Below are 17,268 nucleotides of genomic sequence, written 5' to 3' on the forward strand. Positions count from 1 at the left end.
GACATCAGTTGGATCTTACATCCTCACTGTTATATGTGGTCTGTATTAGACATCAGTTGGATCTTACATCCTCACTGTTATATGTGGGCTGTATTAGACATCAGTTGGATCTTACATCCTCACTGTTATATGTGGGCTGTATTAGACATCAGTTGGATCTTACATCCTCACTGTTATATGTGGGCTGTATTAGACATCAGTTGGATCTTACATCCTCACTGTTATATGTGGGCTGTATTAGACATCAGTTGGATCTTACATCCTCACTGTTATATGTGGGCTGTATTAGACATCAGTTGGATCTTACATCCTCACTGTTATATGTGGGCTGTATTAGACATCAGTTGGATCTTACATCCTCACTGTTATATGTGGGCTGTATTAGACATCAGTTGGATCTTACATCCTCACTGTTATATGTGGGCTGTATTAGACATCAGTTGGATCTTACATCCTCACTGTTATATGTGGGCTGTATTAGACATCAGTTGGATCTTGCATCCTCTGTTATATGTGGGCTGTATTAGACATCAGTTGGATCTTACATCCTCTCTGTTATATGTGGGCTGTATTAGACATCAGTTGGATCTTACATCCTCACTGTTATATGTGGGCTGTATTAGACATCAGTTGGATCTTACATCCTCACTGTTATATGTGGGCTGTATTAGACATCAGTTGGATCTTACATCCTCACTGTTATATGTGGGCTGTATTAGACATCAGTTGGATCTTACATCCTCACTGTTATATGTGGGCTGTATTAGACATCATCAGTTGGATCTTACATCCTCACTGTTATATGTGGGCTGTATTAGACATCAGTTGGATCTTACATCCTCACTGTTATATGTGGGCTGTATTAGACATCAGTTGGATCTTACATCCTCACTGTTATATGTGGGCTGTATTAGACATCAGTTGGATCTTACATCCTCACTGTTATATGTGGGCTGTATTAGACATCAGTTGGATCTTACATCCTCACTGTTATATGTGGGCTGTATTAGACATCAGTTGGATCTTACATCCTCTCTGTTATATGTGGGCTGTATTAGACATCAGTTGGATCTTACATCCTCACTGTTATATGTGGGCTGTATTAGACATCAGTTGGATCTTACATCCTCACTGTTATATGTGGGCTGTATTAGACATCAGTTGGATCTTACATCCTCTCTGTTATATGTGGGCTGTATTAGACATCAGTTGGATCTTACATCCTCACTGTTATATGTGGGCTGTATTAGACATCAGTTGGATCTTACATCCTCACTGTTATATGTGGGCTGTATTAGACATCAGTTGGATCTTACATCCTCACTGTTATATGTGGGCTGTATTAGACATCAGTTGGATCTTACATCCTCACTGTTATATGTGGGCTGTATTAGACATCAGTTGGATCTTACATCCTCTCTGTTATATGTGGGCTGTATTAGACATCAGTTGGATCTTACATCCTCACTGTTATATGTGGGCTGTATTAGACATCAGTTGGATCTTACATCCTCTCTGTTATATGTGGGCTGTATTAGACATCAGTTGGATCTTACATCCTCACTGTTATATGTGGGCTGTATTAGACATCAGTTGGATCTTACATCCTCACTGTTATATGTGGGCTGTATTAGACATCAGTTGGATCTTACATCCTCACTGTTATATGTGGGCTGTATTAGACATCAGTTGGATCTTACATCCTCACTGTTATATGTGGGCTGTATTAGACATCAGTTGGATCTTACATCCTCACTGTTATATGTGGGCTGTATTAGACATCAGTTGGATCTTACATCCTCACTGTTATATGTGGGCTGTATTAGACATCAGTTGGATCTTACATCCTCACTGTTATATGTGGGCTGTATTAGACATCAGTTGGATCTTACATCCTCACTGTTATATGTGGGCTGTATTAGACATCAGTTGGATCTTACATCCTCACTGTTATATGTGGGCTGTATTAGACATCAGTTGGATCTTACATCCTCACTGTTATATGTGGGCTGTATTAGACATCAGTTGGATCTTACATCCTCACTGTTATATGTGGGCTGTATTAGACATCAGTTGGATCTTACATCCTCACTGTTATATGTGGGCTGTATTAGACATCAGTTGGATCTTACATCCTCACTGTTATATGTGGGCTGTATTAGACATCAGTTGGATCTTACATCCTCACTGTTATATGTGGGCTGTATTAGACATCAGTTGGATCTTACATCCTCACTGTTATATGTGGGCTGTATTAGACATCAGTTGGATCTTACATCCTCACTGTTATATGTTGGCTGTATTAGACATCAGTTGGATCTTGCATCCTCTCTGTTATATGTGGGCTGTATTAGACATCAGTTGGATCTTACATCCTCACTGTTATATGTGGGCTGTATTAGACATCAGTTGGATCTTACATCCTCACTGTTATATGTGGGCTGTATTAGACATCAGTTGGATCTTACATCCTCTCTGTTATATGTGGGCTGTATTAGACATCATCAGTTGGATCTTACATCCTCACTGTTATATGTGGGCTGTATTAGACATCAGTTGGATCTTACATCCTCACTGTTATATGTGGGCTGTATTAGACATCAGTTGGATCTTACATCCTCTCTGTTATATGTGGGCTGTATTAGAGACATCAGTTGGATCTTACATCCTCACTGTTATATGTGGGCTGTATTAGACATCAGTTGGATCTTACATCCTCACTGTTATATGTGGGCTGTATTAGACATCAGTTGGATCTTACATCCTCTCTGTTATATGTGGGCTGTATTAGACATCAGTTGGATCTTACATCCTCACTGTTATATGTGGGCTGTATTAGACATCAGTTGGATCTTACATCCTCACTGTTATATGTGGGCTGTATTAGACATCAGTTGGATCTTACATCCTCACTGTTATATGTGGGCTGTATTAGACATCAGTTGGATCTTACATCCTCTCTGTTATATGTGGGCTGTATTAGACATCAGTTGGATCTTACATCCTCTCTGTTATATGTGGGCTGTATTAGACATCAGTTGGATCTTACATCCTCACTGTTATATGTGGGCTGTATTAGACATCAGTTGGATCTTACATCCTCACTGTTATATGTGGGCTGTATTAGACATCAGTTGGATCTTACATCCTCACTGTTATATGTGGGCTGTATTAGACATCAGTTGGATCTTACATCCTCACTGTTATATGTGGGCTGTATTAGACATCAGTTGGATCTTACATCCTCACTGTTATATGTGGGCTGTATTAGACATCAGTTGGATCTTACATCCTCTCTGTTATATGTGGGCTGTATTAGACATCAGTTGGATCTTACATCCTCACTGTTATATGTGGGCTGTATTAGACATCAGTTGGATCTTACATCCTCACTGTTATATGTGGGCTGTATTAGACATCAGTTGGATCTTACATCCTCTCTGTTATATGTGGGCTGTATTAGACATCAGTTGGATCTTACATCCTCACTGTTATATGTGGGCTGTATTAGACATCAGTTGGATCTTACATCCTCTCTGTTATATGTGGGCTGTATTAGACATCAGTTGGATCTTACATCCTCACTGTTATATGTGGCTGTATTAGACATCAGTTGGATCTTACATCCTCACTGTTATATGTGGGCTGTATTAGACATCAGTTGGATCTTACATCCTCTCTGTTATATGTGGGCTGTATTAGACATCATTGGATCTTACATCCTCACTGTTATATGTGGGCTGTATTAGACATCAGTTGGATCTTACATCCTCACTGTTATATGTGGGCTGTATTAGACATCAGTTGGATCTTACATCCTCACTGTTATATGTGGGCTGTATTAGACATCAGTTGGATCTTACATCCTCTCTGTTATATGTGGGCTGTATTAGACATCAGTTGGATCTTACATCCTCTGTTATATGTGGGCTGTATTAGACATCAGTTGGATCTTACATCCTCTCTGTTATATGTGGGCTGTATTAGACATCAGTTGGATCTTACATCCTCACTGTTATATGTGGGCTGTATTAGACATCAGTTGGATCTTACATCCTCTCTGTTATATGTGGGCTGTATTAGACATCAGTTGGATCTTACATCCTCACTGTTATATATGTGGCTGTATTAGACATCAGTTGGATCTTACATCCTCACTGTTATATGTGGGCTGTATTAGACATCAGTTGGATCTTACATCCTCACTGTTATATGTGGGCTGTATTAGACATCATCAGTTGGATCTTACATCCTCACTGTTATATGTGGGCTGTATTAGACATCAGTTGGATCTTACATCCTCACTGTTATATGTGGGCTGTATTAGACATCAGTTGGATCTTACATCCTCACTGTTATATGTGGGCTGTATTAGACATCAGTTGGATCTTACATCCTCACTGTTATATGTGGGCTGTATTAGACATCAGTTGGATCTTACATCCTCACTGTTATATGTGGGCTGTATTAGACATCAGTTGGATCTTACATCCTCACTGTTATATGTGGGCTGTATTAGACATCATCAGTTGGATCTTACATCCTCACTGTTATATGTGGGCTGTATTAGACATCAGTTGGATCTTACATCCTCACTGTTATATGTGGGCTGTATTAGACATCAGTTGGATCTTACATCCTCACTGTTATATGTGGGCTGTATTAGACATCAGTTGGATCTTACATCCTCACTGTTATATGTGGGCTGTATTAGACATCAGTTGGATCTTACATCCTCACTGTTATATGTGGGCTGTATTAGACATCAGTTGGATCTTACATCCTCACTGTTATATGTGGGCTGTATTAGACATCAGTTGGATCTTACATCCTCACTGTTATATGTGGGCTGTATTAGACATCAGTTGGATCTTACATCCTCACTGTTATATGTGGGCTGTATTAGACATCAGTTGGATCTTACATCCTCACTGTTATATGTGGGCTGTATTAGACATCAGTTGGATCTTACATCCTCACTGTTATATGTGGGCTGTATTAGACATCAGTTGGATCTTACATCCTCACTGTTATATGTGGGCTGTATTAGACATCAGTTGGATCTTACATCCTCACTGTTATATGTGGGCTGTATTAGACATCAGTTGGATCTTACATCCTCACTGTTATATGTGGGCTGTATTAGACATCAGTTGGATCTTACATCCTCACTGTTATATGTGGGCTGTATTAGACATCAGTTGGATCTTACATCCTCACTGTTATATGTGGGCTGTATTAGACATCAGTTGGATCTTACATCCTCACTGTTATATGTGGGCTGTATTAGACATCAGTTGGATCTTACATCCTCACTGTTATATGTGGGCTGTATTAGACATCAGTTGGATCTTACATCCTCACTGTTATATGTGGGCTGTATTAGACATCAGTTGGATCTTACATCCTCACTGTTATATGTGGTCTGTATTAGACATCAGTTGGATCTTACATCCTCACTGTTATATGTGGGCTGTATTAGACATCAGTTGGATCTTACATCCTCACTGTTATATGTGGGCTGTATTAGACATCAGTTGGATCTTACATCCTCACTCTGTTATATGTGGGCTGTATTAGACACATCAGTTGGATCTTACATCCTCACTGTTATATGTGGGCTGTATTAGACATCAGTTGGATCTTACATCCTCACTGTTATATGTGGGCTGTATTAGACATCAGTTGGATCTTACATCCTCACTGTTATATGTGGGCTGTATTAGACATCAGTTGGATCTTACATCCTCACTGTTATATGTGGGCTGTATTAGACATCAGTTGGATCTTACATCCTCACTGTTATATGTGGGCTGTATTAGACATCAGTTGGATCTTACATCCTCACTGTTATATGTGGGCTGTATTAGACATCAGTTGGATCTTACATCCTCACTGTTATATGTGGGCTGTATTAGACATCAGTTGGATCTTACATCCTCACTGTTATATGTGGGCTGTATTAGACATCAGTTGGATCTTACATCCTCACTGTTATATGTGGGCTGTATTAGACATCAGTTGGATCTTACATCCTCACTGTTATATGTGGGCTGTATTAGACATCAGTTGGATCTTACATCCTCACTGTTATATGTGGGCTGTATTAGACATCAGTTGGATCTTACATCCTCACTGTTATATGTGGGCTGTATTAGACATCAGTTGGATCTTACATCCTCACTGTTATATGTGGGCTGTATTAGACATCAGTTGGATCTTACATCCTCACTGTTATATGTGGGCTGTATTAGACATCAGTGGGATCTTACATCCTCTCTGTTATATGTGGGCTGTATTAGACATCAGTTGGATCTTACATCCTCTCTGTTATATGTGGGCTGTATTAGACATCAGTTGGATCTTACATCCTCTCTGTTATATGTGGGCTGTATTAGACATCAGTTGGATCTTACATCCTCACTGTTATATGTGGGCTGTATTAGACATCAGTTGGATCTTACATCCTCACTGTTATATGTGGGCTGTATTAGACATCAGTTGGATCTTACATCCTCACTGTTATATGTGGGCTGTATTAGACATCAGTTGGATCTTACATCCTCACTGTTATATGTGGGCTGTATTAGACATCAGTTGGATCTTACATCCTCACTGTTATATGTGGGCTGTATTAGACATCAGTTGGATCTTACATCCTCTCTGTTATATGTGGGCTGTATTAGACATCAGTTGGATCTTACATCCTCACTGTTATATGTGGGCTGTATTAGACATCAGTTGGATCTTACATCCTCTCTGTTATATGTGGGCTGTATTAGACATCATCAGTTGGATCTTACATCCTCACTGTTATATGTGGGCTGTATTAGACATCAGTTGGATCTTACATCCTCACTGTTATATGTGGGCTGTATTAGACATCAGTTGGATCTTACATCCTCTGTTATATATGGGCTGTATTAGACATCATCAGTTGGATCTTACATCCTCTCTGTTATATGTGGGCTGTATTAGACATCAGTTGGATCTTACATCCTCTCTGTTATATGTGGGCTGTATTAGACATCAGTTGGATCTTGCATCCTCTGTTATATGTGGGCTGTATTAGACATCAGTTGGATCTTACATCCTCACTGTTATATGTGGGCTGTATTAGACATCAGTTGGATCTTACATCCTCTCTGTTATATGTGGGCTGTATTAGACATCAGTTGGATCTTACATCCTCTCTGTTATATGTGGGCTGTATTAGACATCAGTTGGATCTTACATCCTCTCTGTTATATGTGGGCTGTATTAGACATCAGTTGGATCTTACATCCTCACTGTTATATGTGGGCTGTATTAGACATCAGTTGGATCTTACATCCTCACTGTTATATGTGGGCTGTATTAGACATCAGTTGGATCTTACATCCTCTCTGTTATATGTGGGCTGTATTAGACATCAGTTGGATCTTACATCCTCACTGTTATATGTGGGCTGTATTAGACATCAGTTGGATCTTACATCCTCACTGTTATATGTGGGCTGTATTAGACATCAGTTGGATCTTACATCCTCACTGTTATATGTGGGCTGTATTAGACATCAGTTGGATCTTACATCCTCACTGTTATATGTGGGCTGTATTAGACATCAGTTGGATCTTACATCCTCACTGTTATATGTGGGCTGTATTAGACATCAGTTGGATCTTACATCCTCACTGTTATGTGGGCTGTATTAGACATCAGTTGGATCTTACATCCTCACTGTTATATGGGCTGTATTAGACATCAGTTGGATCTTACATCCTCACTGTTATATGTGGGCTGTATTAGACATCAGTTGGATCTTACATCCTCACTGTTATATGTGGGCTGTATTAGACATCAGTTGGATCTTACATCCTCACTGTTATATGTGGGCTGTATTAGACATCAGTTGGATCTTACATCCTCACTGTTATATGTGGGCTGTATTAGACATCAGTTGGATCTTACATCCTCACTGTTATATGTGGGCTGTATTAGACATCAGTTGGATCTTACATCCTCACTGTTATATGTGGGCTGTATTAGACATCAGTTGGATCTTACATCCTCACTGTTATATGTGGGCTGTATTAGACATCAGTTGGATCTTACATCCTCACTGTTATATGTGGGCTGTATTAGACATCAGTTGGATCTTACATCCTCACTGTTATATGTGGGCTGTATTAGACATCAGTTGGATCTTACATCCTCACTGTTATATGTGGGCTGTATTAGACATCAGTTGGATCTTACATCCTCTCTCTGTTATATGTGGGCTGTATTAGACATCAGTTGGATCTTACATCCTCACTGTTATATGTGGGCTGTATTAGACATCAGTTGGATCTTGCATCCTCACTGTTATATGTGGGCTGTATTAGACATCAGTTGGATCTTACATCCTCACTGTTATATGTGGGCTGTATTAGACATCAGTTGGATCTTACATCCTCACTGTTATATGTGGGCTGTATTAGACATCAGTTGGATCTTACATCCTCACTGTTATATGTGGGCTGTATTAAACATCATTGGGATCTTACATCCTCACTGTTATATGTGGGCTGTATTAGACATCAGTTGGATCTTACATCCTCACTGTTATATGTGGGCTGTATTAGACATCATTGGGATCTTACATCCTCACTGTTATATGTGGGCTGTATTAGACATCAGTTGGATCTTACATCCTCTCTGTTATATGTGGGCTGTATTAGACATCAGTTGGATCTTACATCCTCACTGTTATATGTGGGCTGTATTAGACATCAGTTGGATCTTGCATCCTCTCTGTTATATGTGGGCTGTATTAGACATCAGTTGGATCTTACATCCTCTCTGTTATATGTGGGCTGTATTAGACATCAGTTGGATCTTACATCCTCACTGTTATATGTGGGCTGTATTAGACATCAGTTGGATCTTACATCCTCACTGTTATATGTGGGCTGTATTAGACATCAGTTGGATCTTACATCCTCACTGTTATATGTGGGCTGTATTAGACATCAGTTGGATCTTACATCCTCTCTGTTATATGTGGGCTGTATTAGACATCATTGGGATCTTACATCCTCACTGTTATATGTGGGCTGTATTAGACATCAGTTGGATCTTACATCCTCTCTGTTATATGTGGGCTGTATTAGACATCAGTTGGATCTTACATCCTCACTGTTATATGTGGGCTGTATTAGACATCAGTTGGATCTTGCATCCTCACTGTTATATGTGGGCTGTATTAGACATCAGTTGGATCTTACATCCTCTCTGTTATATGTGGGCTGTATTAGACATCAGTTGGATCTTACATCCTCTCTGTTATATGTGGGCTGTATTAGACATCAGTTGGATCTTACATCCTCACTGTTATATGTGGGCTGTATTAGACATCAGTTGGATCTTACATCCTCACTGTTATATGTGGGCTGTATTAGACATCAGTTGGATCTTACATCCTCACTGTTATATGTGGGCTGTATTAGACATCAGTTGGATCTTACATCCTCACTGTTATATGTGGGCTGTATTAGACATCAGTTGGATCTTACATCCTCACTGTTATATGTGGGCTGTATTAGACATCAGTTGGATCTTACATCCTCACTGTTATATGTGGGCTGTATTAGACATCAGTTGGATCTTACATCCTCACTGTTATATGTGGGCTGTATTAGACATCAGTTGGATCTTACATCCTCACTGTTATATGTGGGCTGTATTAGACATCAGTTGGATCTTACATCCTCTCTGTTATATGTGGGCTGTATTAGACATCAGTTGGATCTTACATCCTCTCTGTTATATGTGGGCTGTATTAGACATCAGTTGGATCTTACATCCTCTCTGTTATATGTGGGCTGTATTAGACATCAGTTGGATCTTACATCCTCACTGTTATATGTGGGCTGTATTAGACATCAGTTGGATCTTACATCCTCACTGTTATATGTGGGCTGTATTAGACATCAGTTGGATCTTACATCCTCACTGTTATATGTGGGCTGTATTAGACATCAGTTGGATCTTACATCCTCTGTTATATGTGGGCTGTATTAGACATCAGTTGGATCTTGCATCCTCACTGTTATATGTGGGCTGTATTAGACATCAGTTGGATCTTACATCCTCACTGTTATATGTGGGCTGTATTAGACATCAGTTGGATCTTACATCCTCACTGTTATATGTGGGCTGTATTAGACATCAGTTGGATCTTGCATCCTCACTGTTATATGTGGGCTGTATTAGACATCAGTTGGATCTTACATCCTCACTGTTATATGTGGGCTGTATTAGACATCAGTTGGATCTTACATCCTCACTGTTATATGTGGGCTGTATTAGACATCAGTTGGATCTTACATCCTCACTGTTATATGTGGGCTGTATTAGACATCAGTTGGATCTTACATCCTCACTGTTATATGTGGGCTGTATTAGACATCAGTTGGATCTTACATCCTCACTGTTATATGTGGGCTGTATTAGACATCAGTTGGATCTTACATCCTCACTGTTATATGTGGGCTGTATTAGACATCAGTTGGATCTTACATCCTCACTGTTATATGTGGGCTGTATTAGACATCAGTTGGATCTTACATCCTCACTGTTATATGTGGGCTGTATTAGACATCAGTTGGATCTTACATCCTCACTGTTATATGTGGGCTGTATTAGACATCAGTTGGATCTTACATCCTCACTGTTATATGTGGGCTGTATTAGACATCATTGGGATCTTACATCCTCTCTGTTATATGTGGGCTGTATTAATCAGTTGATCTTGCATCCTCACTGTTATATGTGGGCTGTATTAGACATCAGTTGGATCTTACATCCTCACTGTTATATGTGGGCTGTATTAGACATCAGTTGGATCTTACATCCTCACTGTTATATGTGGGCTGTATTAGACATCAGTTGGATCTTACATCCTCACTGTTATATGTGGGCTGTATTAGACATCAGTTGGATCTTGCATCCTCTCTGTTATATGTGGTCTGTATTAGACATCAGTTGGATCTTACATCATCACTGTTATATGTGGGCTGTATTAGACATCAGTTGGATCTTACATCCTCACTGTTATATGTGGGCTGTATTAGACATCAGTTGGATCTTACATCCTCACTGTTATATGTGGGCTGTATTAGACATCAGTTGGATCTTACATCCTCACTGTTATATGTGGGCTGTATTAGACATCAGTTGGATCTTACATCCTCTCTGTTATATGTGGGCTGTAGTAGACATCAGTTGGATCTTGCATCCTCTCTGTTATATGTGGGCTGTACTAGACATCATCAGTTGGATCTTACATCCTCACTGTTATATGTGGGCTGTATTAGACATCAGTTGGATCTTACATCCTCACTGTTATATGTGGGCTGTATGAGGCATAATAAGTGGGATCTTGCATCATTGGTGGAGACCTGAAGCCACACTGATCACAGCCTTTTATAAGGTTGTTTTTAGTCTCCGTCCGTATACGTATTGTAATATCTTAAGAACCGTTCCCTAGGTTCCTTTCATATTTGGTACCTAGGTTCATCACAGTATAAGAAAAGTCCAAGTCAGGTTTGGTGACCTTGACCATCATTTCAAGGTCACAAGGGGACTTTAACGTTTTACCTGCATGTTAAGCTATCTCAAGAACCGTTCACTGGATTTTCTTCATATTCAATACCAAGCTTTATCTCGGGAAGGCGCAGGGCCCAGTCGATTTTGGTGACCTTCACCTAATTTTCAAGGTCATGGGGACACTTTGAAGATTTCATCATGTTAACCTGCATGTTAAGCTATCTCAAGAACCATTCACTGGATTTTCTTCATATTTGAAACCAAACTTTAGCCAGGGAAGGCGCAGGGTCCAGTCAATTGTGGTGGTCTTCACATAATTGTCAAGGTCATGGGGACACTTTGAAGATTTCAGCTTGTAAACCTGCATGTTAAGCTATCTCAAGAACCGTTTACTGGATTTTCTAAATATGTGACACCAAGCTTTATCTAGGGAAGGCGCAGGCCTCAGTCAATTTGGTGACCTTCACTTATTTTTCAAGGTCACAGAGACACTTTGAAGATTTCATCGTATTAACCTGCATGTTATGCTTGTCAGCGTGATACCTCAAGAACCATTCACTGGAGTGTCTTCATATTTGACACCAAGCTTCATCTAGGGAAGGCCCAGGGCCCAGTCAATTTTGGTGACCTTCACATAATTTTCAGGGTCACGAAGACACTTTGAAGATTTCAGCATGTTAACCTGAATTGGCAGCAAGATATTTCAAGAACGGTTCACTGGATTTTCTTCATAGACTTTCAAGACTTCCCTTGAATGTTTTTCAATAAGCAGTTTCTTTAGTACTATTTTTTTTGCATATTTCATACACTATGACATTCATGTCAAGGTCAAAGTCAGTCTTGAAAATATGTGTGTGTTTGAACACCTAAAGAGCAAGATATCAAGAGAGGTTGACTGGTCATGTTTTTGTTGACATTTAACTTAAACTTTCATTACTTTATAGGTTTGATAATTTGCGGTGGGGGATTATGTCACCTTAGTGACAATGCTTGTTTAACTTGTGGTGCAAAACAGCCAGCTCTGTCATCCATCTTGCCACGTATATACTGATTCCTATGCGTCTTGGGTAAAATGAAGCAGTTTAGCTTGTTTTCTCAGCCAGGTGTAAAGAGTCAATGCCTTCATGTCTCTTTGTTGTGTTGTCAGCCACCTTCACATGCATGTGATCAGCCAGGACTTTAACAGCCCCTTTCTCAAGACAAAGAAGCACTGGAACTCCTTCACTACTGAGTATTTCATTGATTCCAAAGGTATAAGGATAATTTCCTTTTTGAAAGTTTCACGCAGGTTATGTGTGAGCATCTGTGCCCTATTCTGTGCCAGTCTTAGCTGAACTTGATGAAAGATTCCACTTGTGAATGTTTTCACAGAGGTACAGATAAGCTGCGTATCTGCGTAAATTACACAAATATTTATGTGAAAACTCAATTCCTAATAAGTCTATTGCATACAAGTACGCTGTGAACCTTTGAAAATACTCATTAAATTTGATCTTACATGCGTACACACAAAAATGTGATAGAGATTACCGAGGACAGATCAAATAACAGAGACATATTGAGATATTCTTTTTCTGCACATGAACTTGGCAACTTGCAGTCTTTCTTATTGTTTCTCATATTACAGATCAAATAATAATAACAAACACGTAAACCAACATTTAAACTTTATTATATTGTTACAATTAATGAAAACAAACCAACTGATTTGAGTGAGGTGGGTACATTATATTTGGTTACTCAAAGGAAAATTAGGATACCCAATTGAGATGAACACAAGCAAGTACATAACTCAGTGACCCAAAAGTTATCTTTAGCTCTGTTTTCATAACTTTCAGGTCATATCAATATGAAATGTCAGTTCTCATTTTAAAATACATGACCAGTGAATTACATTTTAAAGTGTTCTGGACCACTCATCAGAAACACATCCATAAATTTGGAAAACATGCTTGAATTATGTCTTTTAATGCTTACATTATTAAAGCTTACCCTGTCTCATGTTAGGTACTTTCTCTTGCTCTTCAGACCGTGGGGGGGAAGGGGGTAGCCTAGTGGTTAAAGCGTTGCCTCGTCACGCCGAAGACCCGGGTTCAATACCCCACATGGGTACAATGAGTGAAACCCATTTCTGGTGTCCCCCGTTGTGATATTGCTGAAATATTGCTATAAGCGGTGTAAACTAAACTCACTCACTCAGACTGTGGAGTGGAAATGACCTGAAACCAAATTTTCAGCCCATTGTAACACCTCGCCTGCACACACCACAGCTCCAGCTATTGTTGTAGGTTGTCACCAGGTTGCAATGCATACATTTTGATCTGACCTGCCATGTGACACCCAGCTGAAGTCATTGTCTTTCTTGTTGTTTTTAATCTCTTATGTAACAAAGAAGTTTTGCAGGGGAAAGAGGATGGGTAAAGACAACACAGCATCACGCAAGAGGAAGTTTGTGCCAGGTGTAGAAGAACGCCCCTCATTTATCTTGCATTTACTGTATCAGACCTTGCAGCTGGGAGAAACCTTGCAGCATCTGTAATCATTGCAATGACGATCAGTTTGCCAGCTCAACAATAATCCTCAATAAGGCCAGCTGAACAATCATCGACATCTCTTCTGACCCTCCGATCCTTCATCTAATCATCAGACACCCATACTATCAGTCCCTTTGAGAGTGGTAGTTGTGAAAGGATTGGCAAACTCATTGGATCACTCAGGTTCAATAATCCTTCTGATCCCTACTCTATCGACAATCATCCAATTGTTCAGTCGTGCTGTTCATTGATATTTCTTACATCCTACTTTGTAAACAGAAAATTCATCTTCAGCTGGAATGTGTATTCAGTCGACAGTCTCTCCACAAACCTGCAGCAGCCCACCCGCTACTTGCTGATTCCTCAGATGTCTGTTCTGGGATCTCCTGTCACATTGTCCTGTCCTCCTCAAACCTGCCTCCACTTTCGATAAACCCTCTTCATTCACTAATCCCACCTTTGTACCTGCGGTCCATAGTGGTGTGACGATTCATCGATACGCATCAATGCATCGATCCATGGGCCACCGATACAGTGAATCGATACAAAGTTTTACATGGTTGTATATCCCGATATGATACTTCAAATGAGCCACGATACATCGATGTTTAACTTTGAATATTGCCGAATCGCGATATCTGTCAAGAACAAAGACTTCGTTTGTTTAAGGATTAAAATATATGTTTACTTATTTTCCCTTCATAAGTAAACGTTTTCTCGGAAATTCTTGCGTCAATAACTGTGCCAGACATAGCGCTTGCATGTTATCAACTTTCACAAAGTCTGTGTATAAACTTATTATCTCGTTTCCGAATGAACATTGAACAACACTGGCGGAATTTGACGAAATACTTTAAAAAATTGGTTTTGTTTTGATCTTGAGGTGTTTTATAGTTGGTGTTAGAATTAAAGATTTTAGTATCGTGATACGTATCGTATCGCCACCCTTACATCGGGATTCGTATTGTATCGCAGCTTCAGTGCACGATACTTTGGCAATATATCGTCGTGACTAAACTTGTAGTACCGTGATATATCGTATCATAGGTTGAATGCCAATACCAGCACTAGCGGTCTACGATGCCCAGATCAGAGTCTTACTCTACGGAACTTCATCTACTTGATGAATTGTTTCACATCAACAATTCGGAATTCAAAACAGTGATTATAGCAGTCACCCCAACCTCATTAAATTCGACAATGCAGCAGTAGTGTGGTACATTAATTGGATGGGATCAACCCAGTGTTTCATCTGGTGATCCAATTCTTTCATCTGAGAGATTCTCTTCACATCATGGTTAGAGCCAGACACACTCAATGGATTTCAGAACATCAAAACAAATGCTCTGTCTCACCGAAATCGTCTATCACTAACTGAATGGAGACTCAAACCATAGATCTCTCGTTCAATCTGCCTGAAGATTGCAAATTTGCAGGTGGAGCTCTTTGCAACTCCAAGCAAGATGCATGCTCTGCAGGCACATCTGGTGACAACCTACAACAATAGTTGGAGCTGGGCTGTGTTCAGGCAAGGTCTTACAAGAGGCTGAAAACTTAGGTTCGGTCATTTCCACTTCATGGAAGGAAGAACAAGAGAAAGTGCACCATGTGAGATAGGATAAGTATTATAAATATAAACTTATAGTAAAAATATTCTATTATGAATAATGTGGTCCTTGAAAGTGCTATGATTTAGAGTCCAAACATCTGTATGAACCCTGCTTGTTTGTATGACCTATAAGATATATGAGTCTGAAATCGGGAAAATGTGTTATGTAATGACTGAAAAGTAGTAGATGTGAGATGGGTTTGTTTCAGATATCATAGACCAGCTGGAAGAATTGGGGAGAGTAGAGACAAACACAACTGAGAATGAGCAAATGCTCAAGAGAGAGCTGAGGTACTGACATCTTGGTATGACTACACTTCCTTCTCACTGCCTGTCATGAACAGTCTCGAACCATTTAACAGTTGAAGACTGATCATATTTTGTATGAGAGTTGCCTAAAGTATAGTGGAAGAGAGGAATACTAACTAAATCAGTTATAGTATGAATAAAATCATGTGTCTGTTTTGTTAGCAGGATAATAAATTGCCTGGATAGGGGTTTACAATTACCTTTTACTGACATCAAGGTATTGTGATATTTACAAGAATGGCCTAGATGAGTGAGTAAAACATTTAGGTCACAGTAAAGTTTCAACCATATAACAGTGGATAGATATGAAATGAAACACATGTTTTAGTATGAAGCTGTTTTGACGTGACATCCTGTCACTGGATCAAGAAGACCATACTCTATGTTGTTGAAAGATAACTCTAGCTGTCATGACATGAACATATTCTGAGGTCATCAAAAATTGTCTTTTACGAAGAAAACACAACAAAACTTAGAATATCTTTCCAATACATTGTTACTGCTTCATGGTATATATTTCTAAGGAAAGTGTCAAAGTTTTATAATCATAGAATTCCTGTAAGTCATTTGCAATACATGCCAATCATGCACCTTGGGCACAAGCCACATTGTCTTGAAAGTGAAACTGTGGGCCAGCTTGATTCAGACATTGGCAGTACTGTGCATTGACCCTTCCAAGGACAATATGAAGCAGCATTCTGGAGGTCAAAATGATCCAGCATATAACATGTAACAGAAGACCCACCCACCCTGAACCTGTCATTGTATTTTTGGGCATCTTCAACAGCCCCAGTTTGATATATTTTTGTGTGTTTCAGGTGTCACAAGTGCTCCAAGACATTCTCAACAATGCCAGCCCTCAAGTCTCACATTGTCCTGCACAACGCATCTAAAAAAAAGTCATGATAGTTTCACAGGCTTGCTTATGTATAAACTGTAAATAAAGCATCACTCTTCATCAGTAGTTCATGTCATACACAAATATGTGTAGGTAACTTAGCATAAACATCACCCTCCAGCTGTAGTTCATGGCATACACAAATATGTGTAGGTAACTTAGCATAAACATCACCCTCCAGCTGTAGTTCATGGCATACACAAATGTGTAGGTAACTTAGCATAAACATCCCTCTCCAGCTGTAGTTCATGGCATACACAAATGTGTAGGTAACTTAGCATAAACATCACCCTCCAGAAGTAGTTCATGGCATACACAAATATGTGTAGGTAACGTAACATAAACAT

The 17,268-nt window shown here is 39.5% G+C and overlaps 1 protein-coding gene across 2 annotated transcripts in view; it reads left to right on the forward strand.

The window, feature by feature from the left end:
* LOC124278883 (aprataxin-like) overlaps positions 1-16,981 on the forward strand; it is a 42,407-nt gene extending 25,426 nt beyond the window's left edge. The window contains exons 4-6 of one of the 2 annotated variants that reach the window (XM_046714671.1): positions 12,719-12,822; positions 15,924-16,019; positions 16,842-16,981. In XM_046714671.1, the coding sequence (XP_046570627.1) occupies positions 12,719-12,822; positions 15,924-16,012 (193 nt within the window). In that variant the 3' untranslated portion in view covers positions 16,013-16,019; positions 16,842-16,981. The remainder of the gene's footprint in view (positions 1-12,718; positions 12,823-15,923; positions 16,020-16,841) is intronic. The other variant, XM_046714670.1, reaches the window with a different exon arrangement.
* Positions 16,982-17,268: the final 287 nt, after the last annotated feature.

The sequence above is a fragment of the Haliotis rubra genome, unplaced genomic scaffold (assembly GCF_003918875.1).
Source record: "Haliotis rubra isolate DU_JTF1 unplaced genomic scaffold, ASM391887v1 Scf243, whole genome shotgun sequence".
In the NCBI taxonomy this organism is placed as follows: domain Eukaryota; kingdom Metazoa; phylum Mollusca; class Gastropoda; order Lepetellida; family Haliotidae; genus Haliotis; species Haliotis rubra.